Below are 20,725 nucleotides of genomic sequence, written 5' to 3' on the forward strand. Positions count from 1 at the left end.
GGAGTCAGAGCACTCACTTGAGGCAGGACAATGGAGACAAAAGGGGAGTCAGAGCACTCACTTGAGGCAGGACGATGGAGACGAAAGGGGAGCCAGAGCACTCACTTGAGGCAGGACGATGGAGACAAAAGGGGAGCCAGAGCACTCACTTGAGGCAGGACGATGGAGACGAAAGGGGAGTCAGAGCACTCACTTGAGGCAGGACGATGGAGACGAAAGGGGAGTCAGAGCACTCACTTGAGGCAGGACAATGGAGACAAAAGGGCAGTCAGCACACTCACTTGAGGCAGGACGATGGAGACGAAAGGGGAGTCAGAGCACTCACATGAGGCAGGACAGAGGAGACAATAGGGGAGTCAGAGCACTCACTTGAGGCAGGATGATGGAGACAAAAGGGGAGTCAGAGCACTCACTTGAGGCAGGACGATGGAGACGAAAGGGGAGTCAGAGCACTCACTTGAGGCAGGACGATGGAGACAAATGGGGAGTCAGAGCACTCACTTGAGGCTGGACAATGGAGACAAAAGGGGAGTCAGAGCACTCACTTGAGGCAGGACGATGGAGACGAAAGGGGAGTCAGAGCACTCACTTGAGGCAGGACGATGGAGACGAAAGGGGAGTCAGAGCACTCACTTGAGGCAGGACGATGGAGACGAAAGGGGAGTCAGAGCACTCACTTGAGGCAGGACAATGGAGACAAAAGGGCAGTCAGAGCACTCACTTGAGGCAGGATGATGGAGTCGAAAGGGGAGTCAGAGCACTCACATGAGGCAGGACAGAGGAGACAATAGGGGAGTCAGAGCACTCACTTGAGGCAGGATGATGGAGACAAAAGGGGAGTCAGAGCACTCACTTGAGGCAGGACAATGGAGACAAAAGGGCAGTCAGAGCACTCACTTGAGGCAGGACGATGGAGTCGAAAGGGGAGTCAGAGCACTCACATGAGGCAGGACGATGGAGACGAAAGGGGAGTCAGAGCACTCACTTGAGGCAGGACGATGGAGTCGAAAGGGGAGTCAGAGCACTCACATGAGGCAGGACAGAGGAGACAATAGGGGAGTCAGAGCACTCACTTGAGGCAGGATGATGGAGACAAAAGGGGAGTCAGAGCACTCACTTGAGGCAGGACAATGGAGACAAAAGGGCAGTCAGAGCACTCACTTGAGGCAGGACGATGGAGTCGAAAGGGGAGTCAGAGCACTCACATGAGGCAGGACGATGGAGACGAAAGGGGAGTCAGAGCACTCACTTGAGGCAGGACGATGGAGACGAAAGGGGAGTCAGAGCACTCACTTGAGGCAGGACGATGGAGACGAAAGGGGAGTCAGAGCACTCACTTGAGGCAGGACAATGGAGACAAAAGGGCAGTCAGAGCACTCACTTGAGGCAGGACGATGGAGTCGAAAGGGGAGTCAGAGCACTCACATGAGGCAGGACAGAGGAGACAATAGGGGAGTCAGAGCACTCACTTGAGGCAGGATGATGGAGACAAAAGGGGAGTCAGAGCACTCACTTGAGGCAGGACGATGGAGACGAAAGGGGAGTCAGAGCACTCACTTGAGGCAGGACGATGGAGACGAAAGGGGAGTCAGAGCACTCACTTGAGGCAGGACAATGGAGACAAAAGGGCAGTCAGAGCACTCACTTGAGGCAGGACGATGGAGTCGAAAGGGGAGTCAGAGCACTCACATGAGGCAGGACAGAGGAGACAATAGGGGAGTCAGAGCACTCACTTGAAGCAGGATGATGGAGACGAAAGGGGAGTCAGAGCACTTACTTGAGGCAGGACGATGGAGACGAAAGGGGAGTCAGAGCACTCACTTGAGGCAGGACGATGGAGACAAATGGGGAGTCAGAGCACTCACTTGAGGCAGGACGATGGAGACGAAAGGGGAGTCAGAGCACTCACTTGAGGCAGGACGATGGAGACGAAAGGGGAGTCAGAGCACTCACTTGAGGCAGGATGATGTAGGCGTGGGCTCCCTACTGGACCGGTCGAGCTCACGGTAGTTGCGGTAGTAGTTCTGGATGCACACCGCCGCCTCCTGGCTCTTCTTGAAGCGCTTGTGCTCACAGTACGAACGGTAACCGTTCTGGATCACCAGCGCCGCCTTCGTCATCTGCTTGAAGTACGCATACTGCACACATCAGTTATGCACATCAGTCAAAAACTTCATCATCGCTCGGGAGTAGAATACCTTCATAGGACACTGGCATATCAGATGTGACGTGGTAGAGTTCAAGCGGCCTCAAGTAAGGATTGTCTGTTTCATCAGCATTCTAATGTAAATATAACTTTAAAGCACAATCCTTTTTAGATTCTTGGCACAAAAATAATATTATGTCCTCCAACTACCAGTTAAGTATATGTACTTTAGAGCTACAGTCTAGTCAACCACAAAATACATATAAAGTATATACCTTGTTTTTTAAAACCTTATAGTTTTTTTTTAATTCACAAACTTTTGGAAAGGTTACAGATATTTAATGTGAATTTTTCCCGAAGTAAATTTTCACTACAAATATGAATTTAACAAATGTCAACAATATGCACCAGCAAGAACTGTAGTACCTTGTTCAAGCAAACTTAATGAACCTATAATTTTACAGCTAAGGTTAAAACTCTTTCACAATATGGATATATGTGGTAGTTGGAAGCACTCTGCGCGGATTGCGATAAGTTGGAAATGTTTAACATGATTCAGGATCGCCTGGCAGGTATAAGTGCGTTTCGTGTTTATTCAGCAGAACTCTGCAATCGTTAACGGTAAATTAAGTTTTGGCCAGTATTTGTGTTGAAATGTTTATCGTTATGTTTCGGCTGAACAATATTTGCTGTGAAACACCATGTTGCAGATGTTTTTGTTCTACAACTTAGCGTTCAGGGACAGCAGGAGATATCACTCAATAATCCGGAATTTTCAGTAATTGGGCACCCTCCAAGTACCGAATCTGCCTGATTATCAAATGTCTATTATCACAGATGAGAGTATTAATGTTACTTATATTGTCAATTTTTTTTTCTTTAAGGAAAGCATGCAAGTTATAAGTAGGAACAACATATTAAGGTAAGTTGCTATAAACACAAAATGCAAAAAACACTGTATCACTCACTGTATCGTAAGCATCGAACAGCCAAGTAAACCTTAAAATTAGCATATTTTAAACCAAACTCAATTAAAATTACAACCGTATAAAATTTTAACATACATCATGTAATAAATGTCTTTATTTTAGCATAAAGATTGTTATAAATTGTATGGACCAAATGGATCAGAAAATTTAATTTTAATCTTGTTTGAACATGTATATTTCACTAACTATTTTTACTTTTTACATTTCTGCTGTTGGTATTTTCAAACACACATATGGTTGCCCATTTTTTTTATTGTGAATAAATCTGACTTTGACAGGCTTTTAACCAACTATATTACTGTAAGCCAGTGACAAAAATAAGTCCAAATTACAGTATTTGGGTGAAATACGTACTAATAAACATTTAATGGTAACAGTAATTGAATGTGTGAGACAATGCCTTTTGAATATTAAAAAAAGCCTTGAGAAATTAAAAACACCATACACCCTTGTTTTAAAAACCAAATTTAAAAATAAACCATATACAGTAGTGTCTCATTTATTCAACCAATTCTTATCCAACATTTGGTGTAATCTGAGATTCTATCCCAGAAAAAAAAAAAACATCAATCAGCAACAAGAACTGCTGATTGCAAGCATAAACATAGTCTAATTTTGTAGCTCCCGACTCTACCGCGACAATTAGTTTTCCTGAATGCTTTTTTAAGTACTTTGTTTTTGTTTTACAGTAAAATACAGATAATGTTTTTTATAATGTGTAAAATTTTAACATAGACACATAGTTTAAATAACGTAAGTCTGGGTTATTTCATCACTCAACATGGTGTACTAAAACCTGACATTTAAATGCATAAAATTTGGTACATGGCAGGTTATAGTAATTTTATATATTTATACACAATATTAGTGGACATTTACAACATTCATAAAAAATAAAAACCAGAGGCCCAGAAACAAAAAAATTACATCATATTGATTGCATGGCTCTAATGTCCTTCTGGTGCAGATAATGTTTCAAATTTTAATTTTAACTTTTTTTTTTAACAGTATTATTATTAAAATACTATAGTAAAAATGAAAAAAAAATAAATTGCAATTTTGGAGTCAACTTTCCTAATTATTTTCTTGTGATGCATCAGATTTTGAGTGCTATTATTTACTTGACTCTTATTTATGTTTTTAATAAAAACTTATTTTCTTTATACAATTCCAGTACAAGTAGCAATAGCCATACACTATAAACTAGGTAAATAAAAATGTTGTACATTGTACATAATTGTTAATCTTTAGTACTTTTCCAGTATAATAACTAAATAATACACTAAAAACTAAGTTTATTTACTGTAGAAAGTAAAAAAAAAGTTTCAGGTAAAAATTTTATGAATTGAATTCTAAATTAGACAGTATTAATTACGTCCTCAGATACATTTAATTGCATATAGTGTTTTCCGTGCATGTCAGTGCTCTGTGGTGTAATCTCGGTGGTCACACGACACTGCCTCGACACGGCTCACCTGCTTGTAGCGCCGGTAGTAGTTCTGGATGAGCACGGCCGCGGCGCGCTCCTTGTCCTGCTCCTCCAGCTTCTTCCGGCCCTTGTACGAGCGGTACGCCTTCTGGATGATCTTGGCCGCCTCGTACAGCTCTCGCTGCTCCCTGTCTGCAGCATCAGGACCACACGCTGGCTCGGAGATCACTCCCTTGTCAAGTCAAGTGTAGCCAATGCTTCGCACAGTGTAAAACTTGTAATGAATTTTAAATGTACCTAGAAAACAACCTAACAAAACGTTCTTACTATTTCACCGTATTTTCAACACAGCTAACCTAAGCAGCCGTTCACACAATTTCACAGTACTTCATCAACAAATATAAAACATTAAGTGAAGCTCCGCTTCAGTATGCTGAAGAGCTTTAATGTCACAAAATTTTCTCACTTTCTTTGTGTAATTTAATAGACACAAACTGTCATTTGTGAAAAAAGTCCATTTAATTTGTTTGTGAATTTTTTGTATCACAAACATACATTCGAAAAATGTTTTAATTGGTTTATGTTGGAAATAGTGTCTCATTTGTTTTATTTACTGTAATAATATTAATTTTTTGGATATATAGTAGTATTATTCAAATGTCCAAAAATACTTCTAAATACAATTTAGTTTCTCAATTTTTTTTTCTTCTTTATTTTATTTACTAATGTGAAAAATTTGATTTGTTAAATTTTAAAGATTCATGAATAATTCGATATTTGCTTCAAGATTAAATTCAAACTTAAACTCACAGACACATGTGCCTATCCTCTAGCACCCTAATCAGGACGCGGTAGAACTCAGGGTGGTTGTGTCTGAATAAATTTTGGAGGAAATACTGTCCTAAATAGATTACAGTCAAGAGCCAATTTATCTAATGGCGTAATGGCGAGACTCAATACGAGGAATTGGTCTACACCCTGTTCAACATGAGTGTTGATCTTAAGGGAGCCAGAAAGCTCACGGGGGGAAGGAAGGGGTGGGGGGGCACATGCACTTGCAAAATCATAAACGTAAATGTCAAAACAATGTTTTATGGAAAACTTTCTGTACATTTCAAAGTTTTCTGCTTATTGCATGCATGTAGGCCAACATAGGGGCAGTATACAGCATACAAGCACCATATCCAGAGATGAATTTTGTGTCAATTAAAATCCACGTTTAAAACTCAGGCCACACTGTCCCCCCACCCCTGCAAATTTCTGCAGGCCCCCTCACGAATCCTACAGATTTGTGCCCCTGCTCTTGAATATTTACATTTTTCCTATAATTTAATTTTGAATTACCAAATTAATTGTTTTCCTTTCACAGGGTCAAATTTCATGTAAAGTAAGCAATATTAAATACAATATTAAATAAATCCTACTACTCCTATGAAAGTGCCAACTTTTATGTTAGGAAGCTAAAACCTCTTCACACCTAATATCCACATGATTTAAGTGTATAATCCCAACTATTTATTTTTAATGAGCAACTATAACTGAAGTGGGATGTAAAAAAAATAGCAAAATGCAAAAAACCTGCTGGAAATTAAAGTATTGTGACTTCAAGCACCATTACCGTTTTTGAAGTTAAACTTCTAGGCTGAATTTTAGTGCAACGTTTTCATGAAACATTGTTGTGAATGCCTTGAATTTTATATTTGCTACCAGCCAGCTCGCATTCCTCCTCGTTCAACCAGCAACGTAGAGAGCGCTGTTGAGATAGTCACTGCATTTCCCGCATAGATAGCACTACCTGTTATGAATTTCATATTTCGGTCAGAGATTTGGCGTGTTCCAAATTGCAGAATTGTTTGAAGAAACAGTAACATGCACAGTTTTTCTTTATGGTGTAAGTATTTCAACAGTGAGTAATATGTATCAATAATTAATTATTGATTGATAAAATAATTATTGATATCCTGAGCAGTTATTTTGAAGTGAGAAATAATTTTTGTTAATTCATGTTTATAAATTCATTTTTATATTTAATTGAAATTTCTAACAAATTCAAAAAAAGGTTAGGATTCTTAATACTAGAAAAGTTAATTAAAGCCATTAGAAAATTGTCTTCTTCCATTTCCCCCCCTCATGATATACTTACGAGTGGAGGTTTGAATTGCCACAGAAGTCTCACTTGTATCACATGCACCGAGGTGTGCAGACCTCAAACGACTCGGGAAAGGCTACAGCGTACCGGACAGAGTCAGGTTGGAGAAGTCCTTCTCGAACATGGACGCGGAGGCCTGGAAGAACTCGCAGAAGTCGGCGGTGGTGGGCGGCGGGGACGGGGAGTCGAGCGCGAGCGAGCCGGGCGACTGCAGGCAGCTGGACGAGGCAGGGCTGGACGACGACCCGGGGCTGCCGACGTCGTAATACCTGCGACAGCGCCCGCCCTCGCAACACCACAACACCACAGCTTCCCACCGACGACCACAGATCAAGGAGAGTGACGGGGACAAATGTTTCAGTCTGCTTCATGATTACACTTACTACATTCCGTCTCAGGCTTAGATTGCAGTACAGAGTAAATGGCCACCACTGTTGCCAGACCGATAAAACCCCGGCTTGTAAGTATTAAAATGTTCATTTTTTATACAATCTTAAATAATTTTTTTTATTTTAACTATACTATTTGTTGATTTTCTAACACCATAAATTAGTGTGTATTGATTGCATTATTACAGTGGTAGTCATTCTAACAAAAAAATAATGATTCAATGCTAAGAAAACAATTATTATTTGACAGAAGAAACTACTTGTTAATTATGTACTTTTCTCAAAAGATATACATTTTTAAAATATTATTTGATATTAAAAAATGTTGAAAACAAGATGGTGCCTTTCAATTTACAACTTCTAAACAAATAAAAATTGAATATGATTATCAGATGATGCTCTTGATGAAATATAACTGAAAAATGTATTTGTAAAATTTTTCATTCTAAATTTTACTTTGCAAAGTACAGTACACTCCCTATTTAACGCGGTTGTCGGGGGACATAACTTTTACCCGCGTTGTTGCATAACCGCGATGTTTCGATGTGACCAAGGTCAAAAGGCATAAAACACCGCCTGTGTTCTAATAGGTCGGCAAGCACGCACAGTATAGACGGCCCGCCTTTGTGCGGACTTTGCATCCGCAGTTTTCACTAAACACGGGTGAAAAAATAAAAATAATAAATTTTAAAGATAAATATTAAATCTTGAATTGTTTTTATTTTTCCGCGTGCCGCGCACAGTTTGTCGCACGGCCTACGAGCGCGCCACACGCCGCCATACACACGTGCGGCACACAAGCTGCTGCCAGTCTCGTGGTGTTAGCCACAGCATCTGCTTCGTCAGTGTCTGTAACAAAGTAAGTGCAGTGTGTGCGGTTACACACGATTCTGTGGTCGAAGTCTTCTAAAAAGAAAGGCCGTAGTGATACTTCAAACCGAATATGAATCGCAAAGTACCGAGTTTGATTGACGAAATAAAAATTCTAGATTTACTTACAGATGGCTTGTCTTTTGTAGAAGCAAGCCGCAGATACAGGAAAAAAACGATTCTAGCATTCGTACAATAAAAAATAAAGAATTGTCTATCGTGTCAAGTGGTTAAACTTTATTATCCATGCTTACAGTAAATTTTAAATGGTCACATGTGGGAAACAAAAATTGCGCCAATTTAATTTTAGCGCAATCAGTGACGCCGTATTAAAAACCGTGTTAAACTTTGTCTTTACTTATTTCACCAAACGCTGTGTCGAGTTGCTGAGTGTGTGTGGCTCGGATCGGCAAGTGTTATATTCCCCAGCCTCTGTTTAAAGGTCGGGAGACCGCTACACATAAACATTTCCGGGACTTGTTTACTACCTCACGGCAAAAGTGGTACAGTATGGTTCACGTAAATATTGGACCACTGGGAATTCCTGGGCAAAGATTAAAAATACGCTAGCCGATTTACTTTACTATTTAATGTTAAAACATTATACCAAAGTAAAAAGATGAACTTGTATAATACAATGATATACCCAATAATATTACGTCTGTAGGTTTAAGTTGTAACAAAACATTTATATACAGATGTCCAGTAAAGTACCAATTAAGATTCTGGAGTGGAATTTTAAACACCGGACTACCTGATTTTGCCTTGTACGCAGCGACGCTGCTCAGTCAAGTGACTCATGCTCTGCCTGTGTGCTGCGTGAACACATTCCCTCCCCCACTCCCCCTCGTGTTTCTGCCCGCTCTAATCTCTACCTCTCTCCATATTCTCGGCTCGCCTCTCCCTACCCCGCGCTTGCCGACAACCAAGCCTATCCAACATCAATCCCCAGCCGAGTCACGCTGGATGTCGCTGGACGGTGGGCTTTATCAGGTCCCCGTTCCGATGCTTCATTTGTGAGATAAAGCGACGTTAAGAACTAGTGTTTCAGAAAATATCACTGGGCTGGATTGGACCATAATTTGAAAACCCTACAAGATAGAGGAATAATGTACGGAGATATCTTGTTTAGAATTTTACTGCGGACATGTTCTACGCCTAGGCTTTTTTCTGTCCGATGCTTAGTTTGTTAGTTACAACGCAAAATTATCCTAATCGGCTGTCAACCATTTATTCCATTATTATTATTCATTTCTGACTGGGGGACATGGTTTGACCCGCGATATACCCGATTCCGCGATCAATCGAGGCGCGATATACCGGGAGTTTACTGTACAATGTTTCAGATACATTTTTAAAAACTTTCATTACATTACAAAGTTGTGTCTAAACCTTTTATTGCACTATGGTGTACACTGGAAAGAAGAGTGTAAACATGAACTATAGAAAAACATTTTAGTTTATATTTTGGTTTCAGTTCATAATTTTCACACTGTAACTATACATTAGGATAAAATTTTCAGCAAATCATGAGATGATGGCTGGACCAGAATTCAAATCTGGATCTTCCACACTGCTAGTCAGCTGGTCCAACTGCGCCATTCTAATATCTTGCTCAGGTACTAACATTCCTTCACACCGAAAGTAAAGGATTTTTAATGTGCTTTGTAATGAGCCTTCTTTCGTATTAATACGACACACCTGCACAGATGAGTGAGGCCTGGAACTACTGTACTGAGTATGAATGCACAAGCTACACAGTACAAATTTGCTATCCCAACACAGAAGAGCTTCTTTGCCAACTGAACTGTCAAAAATGTGTGTAATGGCAGATGCAGCTTGTACAATTAGAGGTTATAAAACTTCATATCTCTTAGTATGTCGATAAGTTTCAATGCAGTAAGTGTTTGATATCTCATGAAATTTACATTAAAATACATAATACATCCAGGGTGTCCACAGTTAGTACTTTCGTACTAGATCTAGTACTTTTTCTGATTTTTTTAGTGGTCTAGTACATTTACGCTCAGATCTAGTACTTTTTTCTTTTTCTTCTTTAACATAATAATATTACAGTAACTCCAAAATGTTTTCTTATTAAGCGTAGTTATTTTAAAAAAACTTTGGAAAGTACATATGTGTGTGTGGTGTGTGATATTTTGGAGCATTGCAATGTCATAATAACTTCCTAAATTGTTAAAACCATAACAAATTATAATTTAGTTTTTTTTTTCCTTTCAAATCTAGTACTTTTTTCTCGCCTAAGTAGTACGAAATATTTTTTTCCTTGTGGACGCCCTGAACACATCAAAACAAACTCAGCTGTTCATACTTCTAAGTTCTAACCAATGTGTTGGTTGGCCTGCCGCTAGCGGACACGGACCTGTAGTTGTGGTCGCTGAACTCGAAGTCGAACTCGGCGGCCTGGAAGGAGGAGGACTGCACGTCCATGAGCAGCGGCTCCATGAACACCTCGGCGAGGGCGTGGGGCGGCGGGCTGCAGTCGCCCCCCAGCAGCATGTCCTCGCTCTCGTTCTGAGGGCACGGCCACGGCTCTCGCTCCCGCTACCTCGCTGCGCCCTGCACGGCTGCTTCGCTACACGCTACTGACTCTTCATCCGAGTTACTCTGCAGGTTCCGCTCAAACAGTATTCAGTTTAGCTCTTCACTGCTTGTAAACAAGCCCGAATGATCTTGAGGTATTCTATATTTTTTGTATGGAGTTTTTTTTATCTGCAATATTTTACTTAAGCCTACAATTATTTGTAGTATTTAGAGTGTGCCTAGACTTCAAAAAGTTTGAGAACCACTGTGTTAGTCAATCATGATAATTGATAATGAATGAATTAGGCTTTGGGTCTCATAAACTCTGGAGCATCAAGGGGATGGTGGGGGAAGATGAGTTGAGAATGGAGCACTGCACGGAAACTAAGAAAAGGATGTATTTCTTGTGCCCATGTTTCCCTTCCTGTCTTCCTCGAGAGAGAAAATACCGCAGGCTATTTCCTTGTCAATAATTTTGTCAGTTTCTTCAATAAAAACGAGCACACCCTTTACAGTAGTTTTGTCATTAATGAAATGTTGCTGTAGATTATATAGTGAATATAATGCAAAAACAATTTTTAGACACAGTTGCATCACAAAAACCTGTTGAGACAGACATGATGATTGTATACGGTGCCAGTTTACAAAGACGAGATAGAGAGAGAGGGAAAACTATATACATTGCTGCATAGCCACATGCACTTATCACACACACACACCCACCCACGCATGGTAGGATTCACTTCCTTCAACTCTATCTCACTCACTCTCTCTGGCTTGTTTATTTTTAGATTCCCCCTCTTGCCGGACAGCCATGCCACATGCCAGTGCCGGCCGATTAGCCGCAGTTCATGATGCTTTACACTCACTGCCAAGATATTTTAATTAACCAATTTATATTTACTCGTGACATATTTATTAAAAACCAACACTGGCTAGTTATTTAAGCAAACATTTAACCACAATAGTGCAATGTTAATTTTTTTTTTACCCAAAATGGAAATTTTTGCATATGGGTCACTGTACATTTTATTAAACAAAAAATTGGCTCAAAATATGTGATCTGTCTTGGAAAAAATACAGTAATTTATGAAAATATACTATTTTCAAAGTAATTCCCTGTAATAGATGGAAGTCAGCAGAACTAGTTGTAGAAACTATAATGTTTTGCTAGACCATTAGGATGAGAAATCCTAAAAATTATGAGATATTTGATTATAATTTTGTTTTATTTTAAAAATGAAAAGTAACTAATTGTAAAACCAAAAGAAACTTTACACAGCTTTTACAAAGGAAGACTGGTCTGTGAAATTTTAAGTTAGTTTGTGCTAAATAAAAAAAAAAAAAAGCTGCCAGCCTAATACATACATTACATAAAAAATTATTACTTGCATAGATAATTTACCAACTTTAATAAAAAGACAAGTCTCCAACAACTGCATATTTTCTGGGACTTTAATAGCTTGATAACTTGTAGATATTTTTATCTTATATGTTATTCCTTAGCTCTTATTGTGTTAACATTGTATTGTTTTTGTTGTTCTTTAATGTCACCATTTGTAATATATTAAACATTGCAAGAGAATGTGTTGTTTGGTTTTATTTTGTCCATATTTTGAGCCATCTTTTATTTCACTGGAAAATTATACTTAACATGAGTAGGTTTTGTTTTCATGAGTCAAGTGTGTTTACTTGTGGCAGCCTGTGTCTTTTTTTTGTATAATAGTTTGCGGTGCCTGTCTTTTAGGTGGTGCCTCCATGCAGGTGTTGCCTGCCTTGCAGATGGTGCCTGCCTTCTGGGCAGTGCCTGCTTTGCGGATAGTGCCTGCCAGTATGTAGTGCCTACCTTACATTACAGTGCCCACCATACAGTCTTGTGTTTTGTTTATTGTTTGTTTGTTTTTGTGTTGCACCTATCATTCAAGTTAACTTGCTTAACTGTTGATAGGCATGTAACAAATTTAATAATAACTGAATACAGTACTCTCTCTGAGGTCCAGAGATACATGAACGCAGCACGGTACACACGTACCTTGATCCTCTCCGGCATGGCAGCAATGATCTGCTCTGCCAAGGTCAGCACACGGACGTCCGGCTCCCCTGGACATACACCGCACACGTCAGCACGGCGAACACACGCTGCGCAACATGTCTCACTCATCACGTTCAACCTTGATGCCATTACCGAACAAGGTCACCATTGTTTCAAACAGCCATGAACACTGCTTTTTCCCAACAAGCACGTCATTACCTCTGAATGTTGTACAGAAACTACACGTGTGAGCATATTCAAAAAACAAGTCACGTGCCATGCTAAACAACAAGATTGAGCATAAATAGTACACATCTTCCGGTAAATATGTAGAGTCGCGGTATATGCGAAAAAAAATGCCAAAAATCCGAAAATACTTTTATTCTATGCTCTTTCACTTCCTCTTTTCAATAAACCCAGCGGAGATAAGAAATTCCAAATACTTTAGGAGATATCGAATTTTTATTTTCCATCACAATACCGACCATTGTTGCTTGTTTACGTTTATGATTTTTTTATTTTCGCGACGTAGGTAGAACGACTACATCATTTTCTACTAATGGCAAAGGAATTGTACCCGCCTCTAACGTAGGTGAGTTTTTAACGTTTCAAATTTTAATGTTTTATTTGTTGCGCAAGTAATGAGTAAAAAAAAAATTACGTGAGTTCCTACCGTTCATCCTTTGTCCCGGTTAGTTAGGTCAGGTCAGCTACATTATAAATACTTTAAAGCTAAACAACCATTAAAATTAATTTATATTATTTTTAATGTCTGCTTAGTTTGAAAGTATTAATAATGTAACTGACCTGACCTAATCGACCATTTTAATTAATTAGGCATTCACGAACGGTAAATCAAGATGCACATAAAGTTCGGCCATTCCCGATTACACCCGAACAATTTACCTTTGGCCAACCTCGGGTTTATTTATTAATATTTATATTTCTCTGTTTATTTTAATGTAGCTATACTAACCTAACTAACCGTCCAAAGTGTTTCAAAGTGTTTTAATGTAGCTAACCTAACTATAATAAAAGTATTTTCAGATTTTAATAGATACTCCTAAACAAGCAACAATGTAGTCGTTCACCTACGTCGCGGGAAAAAAAAAATTATACTCGTCTCGTAAACAAGAAACAATTGTGGCCGCCTGAATTCACAGGTATTGTGATGAAAATTTAAAAATTCGATATCTCCTAAAGTATTTGGAATTTCTTATCTCCGCCGGTTTTAATGAAAAGAGGATGCAAAAGAGCATATAATAAAAGTAATTTCAGATTTTTAGAATTTTTTTTTCCGCAAATAACGCTACTCTACATGTTCAAAATTAAAAAATTCCATATCTCCCAAAGTATTTGGAATTTCTTATCTCCGCCAGTTGATTTGAAAAGAGGAAGTGAAAGAGCATAGAATAAAAGTATTTTCGGATTTTTAGCATTTTTTTTCGCATATACCGTTACCCTACATATTTACCCATCTTCCAAAGCGTTAGTGCAGATGAGAAGCGTGAGAGGTGATCAAAATGGAATGGTACATAAGAGAAAGAGGATACGTTTTAGTGGGGCGTGACTTTTCTTCGAGGACTTTACCTGATCAAAACATGTTGACCATGTAGTGTTTAAAAAGGCAAGCAGGAAGTGCAGAAAAAGCAACAAATATGTTTTTAGAACAGTTGATGTGTAACTAAGCCATTGAAATTTGGAGCATAGCTCGCAAGACATTTGTCCTGCAATAACAGCCCCACCCTGAAATCATGAAAAACCTATTGTGCCCTCCAACAAATGGAAAGAATTTAAAAGCAATCAGCAGGAAAAGTGGTTCTATTTCCGCACCCAAGGGTCGACCAAAATGATACTATGCATGTGCTCTTGCCTGCATTACTCATGAAACAAGAAAAAATACGCTGAGTCCAGATGACAATTAGTGATGTTTCTTTCTCTTATTTTGCACCCAAAATATTATAAAAACTCTTAACTACAGCTTAACTCAGTTTCTGCCAACTAGTTTAAAATTCACTCAAGATTATTTAACGGCTCTCTGCTTTCCGTAGAAAAGTCAATGTGTCAGTTCTGACAGCATAATTGTGTAAAACCTTCAATAGATGAACAAACTTCAATTAAAAAGTCACAATTTTACAGTGAAATGGGTAGACTAATGATGTTGAACACCCAATCTCTCGCATTGCCGAACATTTACAAGCTCCTGAACCATACCTAAGTTTTCCAGACCCTACAGCCAAGCAATGCACAATCCTTTATTTAACCTTACCATAGTTTCAACAACAGGGTTTTGTTAATTTTGCAAAACCAATTTTTACTACGAAAAGACTCAATGTTATCCTGATTCTCGAAGTTGTTCTGTAAATGTTTTTCTCTTTGAGATTGATTACATTCTGCACTTGAACCTAGGTCCAAACCTTCTCTACTGAACCTGTGTGTTTCAGGAATACAAAGTGTTGTTACTGCAAACACTCACTCTCCTAGCCCTAGCATGCCCCATCTCAAGTGTATCACTCCTGTGGTGATGGGGGTAGGTCAGCGCTCAGAGCAGAGTGGCGAGCGTAGAGAGTTACCACATGAACCAGAGGATTCATCAGGCCTTCAGTACTTGGATGGAATGGTAACACACAGAGATCGTTACAGGTGGACAACAGTTAACGCGATGATATACAGCGGTGGCGGAATGCGGGGGTGGGGAGGAAGGAAGCACTCGGAGAAAACACACCTCGTGCCAACGTCCACTACATTTTTCAAATGCAAACAAAGTTGTACTGGGGATACATCTTATGCAGAATCCTCAAGCGGTGCAGAATGTTCATTCTGAAAACATTGTCACAACTTAGTGCATGTTAAGATGACATGAAAAAGTATGCCAGATTATTACGTAATTTGTGGTAAGTGAAAGGAATAATTTTCCAAAGAAAATTAAGTATAACGAATTTAATGAAGGAAAAAAAGGGGGTTGTCTGTAAAGTCAATTTACGGACGATAATTTTACGTGATAACGTCATAAGAAAACATTGATGAAAAATTGCATACTATTTTAATTTTCAAATATTATTTACAGTTTTTGCAAATTTAATTTAAAAAATTTGTTTAAATATAATCACAAACAATTAGTTATTGAAATAAACTCAAATCAAATCAATGTCAATAAATTGTTAATTTGAAATGACGAAATTGGACAAATAAATAAAATTTTTTAAATTGCTGCTTTTTAAAATCCCACCTTAACCTGTTTGACATTATAGAAGACTTTCTCGCACGGTGGTTGGCCGGTTCTTGCACGCTGGGCTCAGGCGGAACGTGACAATGAGTCATGCTTTTTCGTACCTGCAGCCGGCGTTCATAGATTTATAAGACGTTATCACGTCAAAAATGAGCAAAAAAAAAAATATTTTCTGAGTCATATTGAACATGCTGTGTGTGTGACCACACCATGTCAACAGGACCTTGCAGTACGACACTGAACTCAGTCATTAAGATATCTGGTCAGTCACAACCAAAAATAGAGAATGCAGAATCAAACTGAGGCTGCTGTATCAGACCCTAACACAGACAAAGGAACCACCTAACTCCATTATAACTCTGGAGTTGGTTTTCATGACTGTTTCAGTTGTCAAATCACAAATGCCCTAATTTTAGAGATTGCCTCATAGACAATTTACTAAATTCCATTTTGCAGCTTGGCTTCATTTTAATGAAACTTTTTGTTGTGGAAGATATGCCAATACATTGCGATGGTGACCACGTGCGGTATTAATTCCAGTGATGTGATGTCGAATAATGTAAAAGGAAAGGGGTGAGGAGGTGAGGGGAAAGAGTACGTGGCAATGCATTGTGGATGTTACATGGTTCGTACCCTGCTGTGCAATCAACAATTAAGGAGTTTCAAGGACCCCTAACATTCTATGGAGGTAGAAAACCACTTGTAATACCAGACAATACCTCAAAGAAATAATGTTGCATAGTTAATGTTTGTGGTCCCTGTATGTGAGTGGTGCCTACGTTTATGTTGAGACTGCTTGAGGGTGGTGCCTGCCTGCCAGATTGTCCTGGTAGTCTCGCTCACCTCGCGTAGTCCTGACACGCTACTGGTGCCTGGTCTCATGCCGTGACCATGTGTGCTCATTGTTGATGTCTGGTTTGTGCCCATTATTAGAGTGTGAAAACTGTAGAGGGGCATGTCACAATAGTAAGTAAATACATAAAATAATAACTAATTACATTAACTTTATAATTTCAAAGTATGACAGTAAAACACTCCTTTTTAGTTTAAAGGAAAGATGCTCATTATGAAAAAAACAAATTCATAAAACTTTATATGCATAAAATCTAATCATGTGGTCTAAAATTCACAAATTGTACTGCACATGTGTTGTTCGCTGCCAAGCTGGAAACAAAAGAACATTAAAATACTTGCGTTCATCCCTTATTTGCACGTTATCAGTCTTTTTTAAAGAGTTTTTAAAGCCCTTATTCAATGAAAGACACATTAAGGACTTTACAAGGATATTTAGGAGGCGTACGAACTGTGTTGTATAAAATATTAGAAGTTTTAATTACTCATGACTTAGACTCTTTATATTAAAAAACACCCAAACCACGTCTGGAACACATATTTATTTCTTTTTATGATACACTAGCTTATAACCCATGGAAACTTCAGGATATTGCTGATAATGCACCACTGTCAGAAATTTTTTGTGAATAATTCCAATACTTTTAACCAAAAAAGAATTACACTGAATATTAAATATTTTTAAGATTTTTTCATAACAAAACTATATAATTTTGGAATGTTTGTAATGTTGTAAACAGTACCTCGAGAATTGACACACAGTGTCCCGCCTGATGCAATGGTCTACATGGATGTATTGGGGCTGACACTTACAGCAGTCGGCTGCCCTATTCACGGGAGAATACATGAAGGGATGTAGGATGGGGTATGAATTGGTGCGGGAAACGGTAGTGCACCGAGAAAACCTACAGGCCATGGCATCGTCTGCCACATTTCTCATTTGCAAAAATCCAGGTTCTATTCCGCCGGGGGGAATAAATGTTCTAACCACCCGACCACTGTGCCTCTTACTGTTTGTTATAAAAAGTAATATTGATTACTTTTAAATAAGTTTTAAGAGTTCCAATTTTATAACTCTTGTTTTAGTGTGTTCGGAGATATATTACTTTGATAAAATGATACTTACCTATATTTATTTTTGTTTTCGTTTTCTGAGAGAGCCTATTTTAAAATTTGTGAAAAAATATGAATTTGAATTTTAAATTTAATTGATATTTTGTCATATCTAACAATTCCACTTCCATTTAATTTGACTAGATGCACAGAATGATTAAAATTACAATTCCCGCTTTTTCAATTTATTAGACACACCTTCATTAGTTAAAGATTTTTGAAAAAAATTGCATCTCAATTTGAAATGTATAATACTGGTATCAATTTTCTTACTGTTCATTTAAGTAGATAAATATTTATGCTTAATACTAATAAATATATTTCCCCCAAAAAGAAATTCACCCACCCACTAGATTAGATTTGTTTATATGATTTTTTTTTTCATACCAAAGCTGACTTAACTTTTTTCCCTCTCTTGAAGGTTATTCTTTCTCCGTTCAACATTATTTGCCCTTGGTTTATTACCTCCCGCTTGATTTGCTTCGGAGAGTATATTTTTATTACTAAACCTACTTATTTGCAACATGAGAACACATGAATCCGTTCATTACTGAGGTTAGATGTTTATACATCACTAGCGAGTACTGAACAACACTCCCTCACATATTTGTATCTTTACAATTTATGTACATATTTTATTTTGAAACTGTATCTTAACTTACAACATTAACCATTATCCAATGATAGAAATCCGAAATTAAAGCAATTGAGGGCCGATTCAAAAAATCTTGTAATCTTGTAATTTATTGCAAAGTTTTCACGGTTTTCAGTTCGTGACATGAGCCGCAAAAACCACTGTTACTATTATTACTTAGCGAAATATAAACAGCTATCTATTGACGTGAAACTTTTAGTTTGAAAAATAGAATAAAAGTATATTTAAAAAAAAAAAAAAAAAACACGCTTTAATTGTTTTATGAACTAAAAAATCAAAAAAATATTTTAATTTAAGTAATTTGTTTAGCAGTAACAGAATGAACAATGAATATGAATAACATAATTTTTTTAATAACCTTAAAATAAGAATCAAGTAATAAACAAAACAATCAATTTTAACAAAAAAATGTGTGAGGTGCTTAATATCAGTTATCTTAAATTTTCTGTCACTAATGTCTATTCATTAGGATAGTCATTATAAAAATGCAAGATGAGAACAACGCACACTTGATATAAGTTTAAATTGTCTACCACTAATGGCTATTCTTTAGAACAGAGTCATTATGAAAATGAAAGGAGAGAACACCCATACTTTTATTTTATTAAAATGAATTGTTTTGTTTATTACTTAATTCTTATTTCAAGATTTAAAAAAAATTCTTTATACAGAGTAGTAATTCATTCTATCGCTGTTAAACAAATTGCTTAAAATTAAAGATTTTTTTAATTTTTTATAAATATAATTTTATCTTTATTTTTTAGTTAATATTGAATTATATTTTTTATTAATTCCTCGAAATACACCACCAAATCAATTTTCAATATACCGAAAATTTGGGGGTAACAGACCCCCCCATTCCCAAGTGAGGTGGTCTGATGGTGACTGAAGGCGTCGAAAGCATGTCAAAACAACGTACATCAATTTTCCCAACTTTAAAAAAATTTGGGGCAAATGACCTCTCCCCTGAGGGGAAAAGGGGGGTTGGTTCCTGAATGGCTCGGAAACACTACAAATCGAAAAAGAAATGATTCTTGGAATTTTCGGATTTTGTGATACAATGTGAGTGTGTGGGGTACTGAATTGCTGCGTGTATGTATGGAGCTGGAAAGAATTTCGCCACACGTGATTTTCTTCCGTGACATATCCAAGACAAAGGTATATTGCCCCTATTTCTTCATCAAGAAGATGGTGACAGGTTCTGTGTACGTGGATATGTTGCATTTGTGGTTATCGCTGCAACTAACTGCCAAATCCTTGACTTTCATCTTTCAACAGGATGGGCTCCAACTCACTGGAGCACAATCGTCCGCGCCTTTCTCAACAGCGAGCTGCCATATAGCTGGATAGGGCGCGCTGGTCCGGGTGATGTTTCTTGCATTGCCATGCCCCCCTCCCCTTCAGATCACCAGATTCCATGCCATGTGATTTCTTCCTGTGGAGTTATGTTAAGGACACAGTTTATGTAACACCCCCCCCCCCCCCTCCTTCCGCCATGCCAACAACGGTGCAAGAACTGAAGGAACGCATCACTACAGCTGTGACAGACATTAACGGAAACATGCTAGAGAACATATGAAGGGAATTGAATTACCATTTGAATGTGTGCCGGGTGACAAAGGGCAGACACATTGAACATTTGTAGAATGTACCAGAAACTTGGGGAGTGTATGTATCTTTTCATGTATCACCTATGTTTGTACGCTGTATACTTGTCGATAAACAGAGCTTTGAAACCTGATGAATCATTTAGGCTAACCCTGTACTACAGATACAGTACAAGGTTTGTCTGAAAAGTTTCCGACCTCAACATGAAGATGGCAGCACTTATCAACAAAATTTGGGGAATGTGATTGCTCATGCTTTGGAATAGTCTCTCTGAAATGTCAGCAATTTTGAACGCACAGTTGTTTTTTAACAATCGTTTGAGTGAGTCCCTGCAAAAACTTGTTTACGAAGGTGATGGCCTCCTCATGAGACCAAATCTATGTCCAGCGAGCGCAACTTTCAGCCTAGGGAACAAAAGCAAAGTCACCTGGGGCTAGATCTAGTGAGTAAGGAGTAAGCTAGTGCATTGTCTTGCTCAAACAATTTATTTTTTCTGCAAACATGACCTTTTTCTGCAAAATCTGTCTTCAGCTTGTGAAGTAATGATGCATAGTATGCTCCTGTAATGTTTCAAAATGATTGATCAAGAAAGTTCTATGCCGATCCTTGAAAACAGTCACCATCATTTTAATTTTTTGAGCTGATTCTCCCTTTGCAGTTTTTGGTGTCACAAACGTTCATTGTCACCCAAGCTGGTACAGCAATGTTTGAATTCAGTTG

The 20,725-nt window shown here is 38.2% G+C and overlaps 1 protein-coding gene across 4 annotated transcripts in view; it reads right to left on the reverse strand.

The window, feature by feature from the left end:
* Positions 1 to 20,725, reverse strand: part of LOC134536631 (calmodulin-binding transcription activator 2) — a 417,559-nt gene that overhangs the window by 31,834 nt on the left and 365,000 nt on the right. For 3 of the 4 annotated variants that reach the window (XM_063376428.1, XM_063376429.1, XM_063376427.1), the window contains 5 exons: positions 12,549 to 12,616; positions 10,356 to 10,507; positions 6,801 to 6,982; positions 4,611 to 4,756; positions 1,954 to 2,138 (listed from right to left, as the gene is read on the reverse strand). In XM_063376428.1, the coding sequence (XP_063232498.1) occupies positions 1,954 to 2,138; positions 4,611 to 4,756; positions 6,801 to 6,982; positions 10,356 to 10,507; positions 12,549 to 12,616 (733 nt within the window). Of the gene's footprint in view, positions 1 to 1,953; positions 2,139 to 4,610; positions 4,757 to 6,800; positions 6,983 to 7,908; positions 7,952 to 10,355; positions 10,508 to 12,548; positions 12,617 to 20,725 lie in introns of those variants that run through there. The other variant, XM_063376430.1, reaches the window with a different exon arrangement.

This window comes from Bacillus rossius, chromosome 11 (genome assembly GCF_032445375.1).
Source record: "Bacillus rossius redtenbacheri isolate Brsri chromosome 11, Brsri_v3, whole genome shotgun sequence".
NCBI lineage: Eukaryota > Metazoa > Arthropoda > Insecta > Phasmatodea > Bacillidae > Bacillus > Bacillus rossius.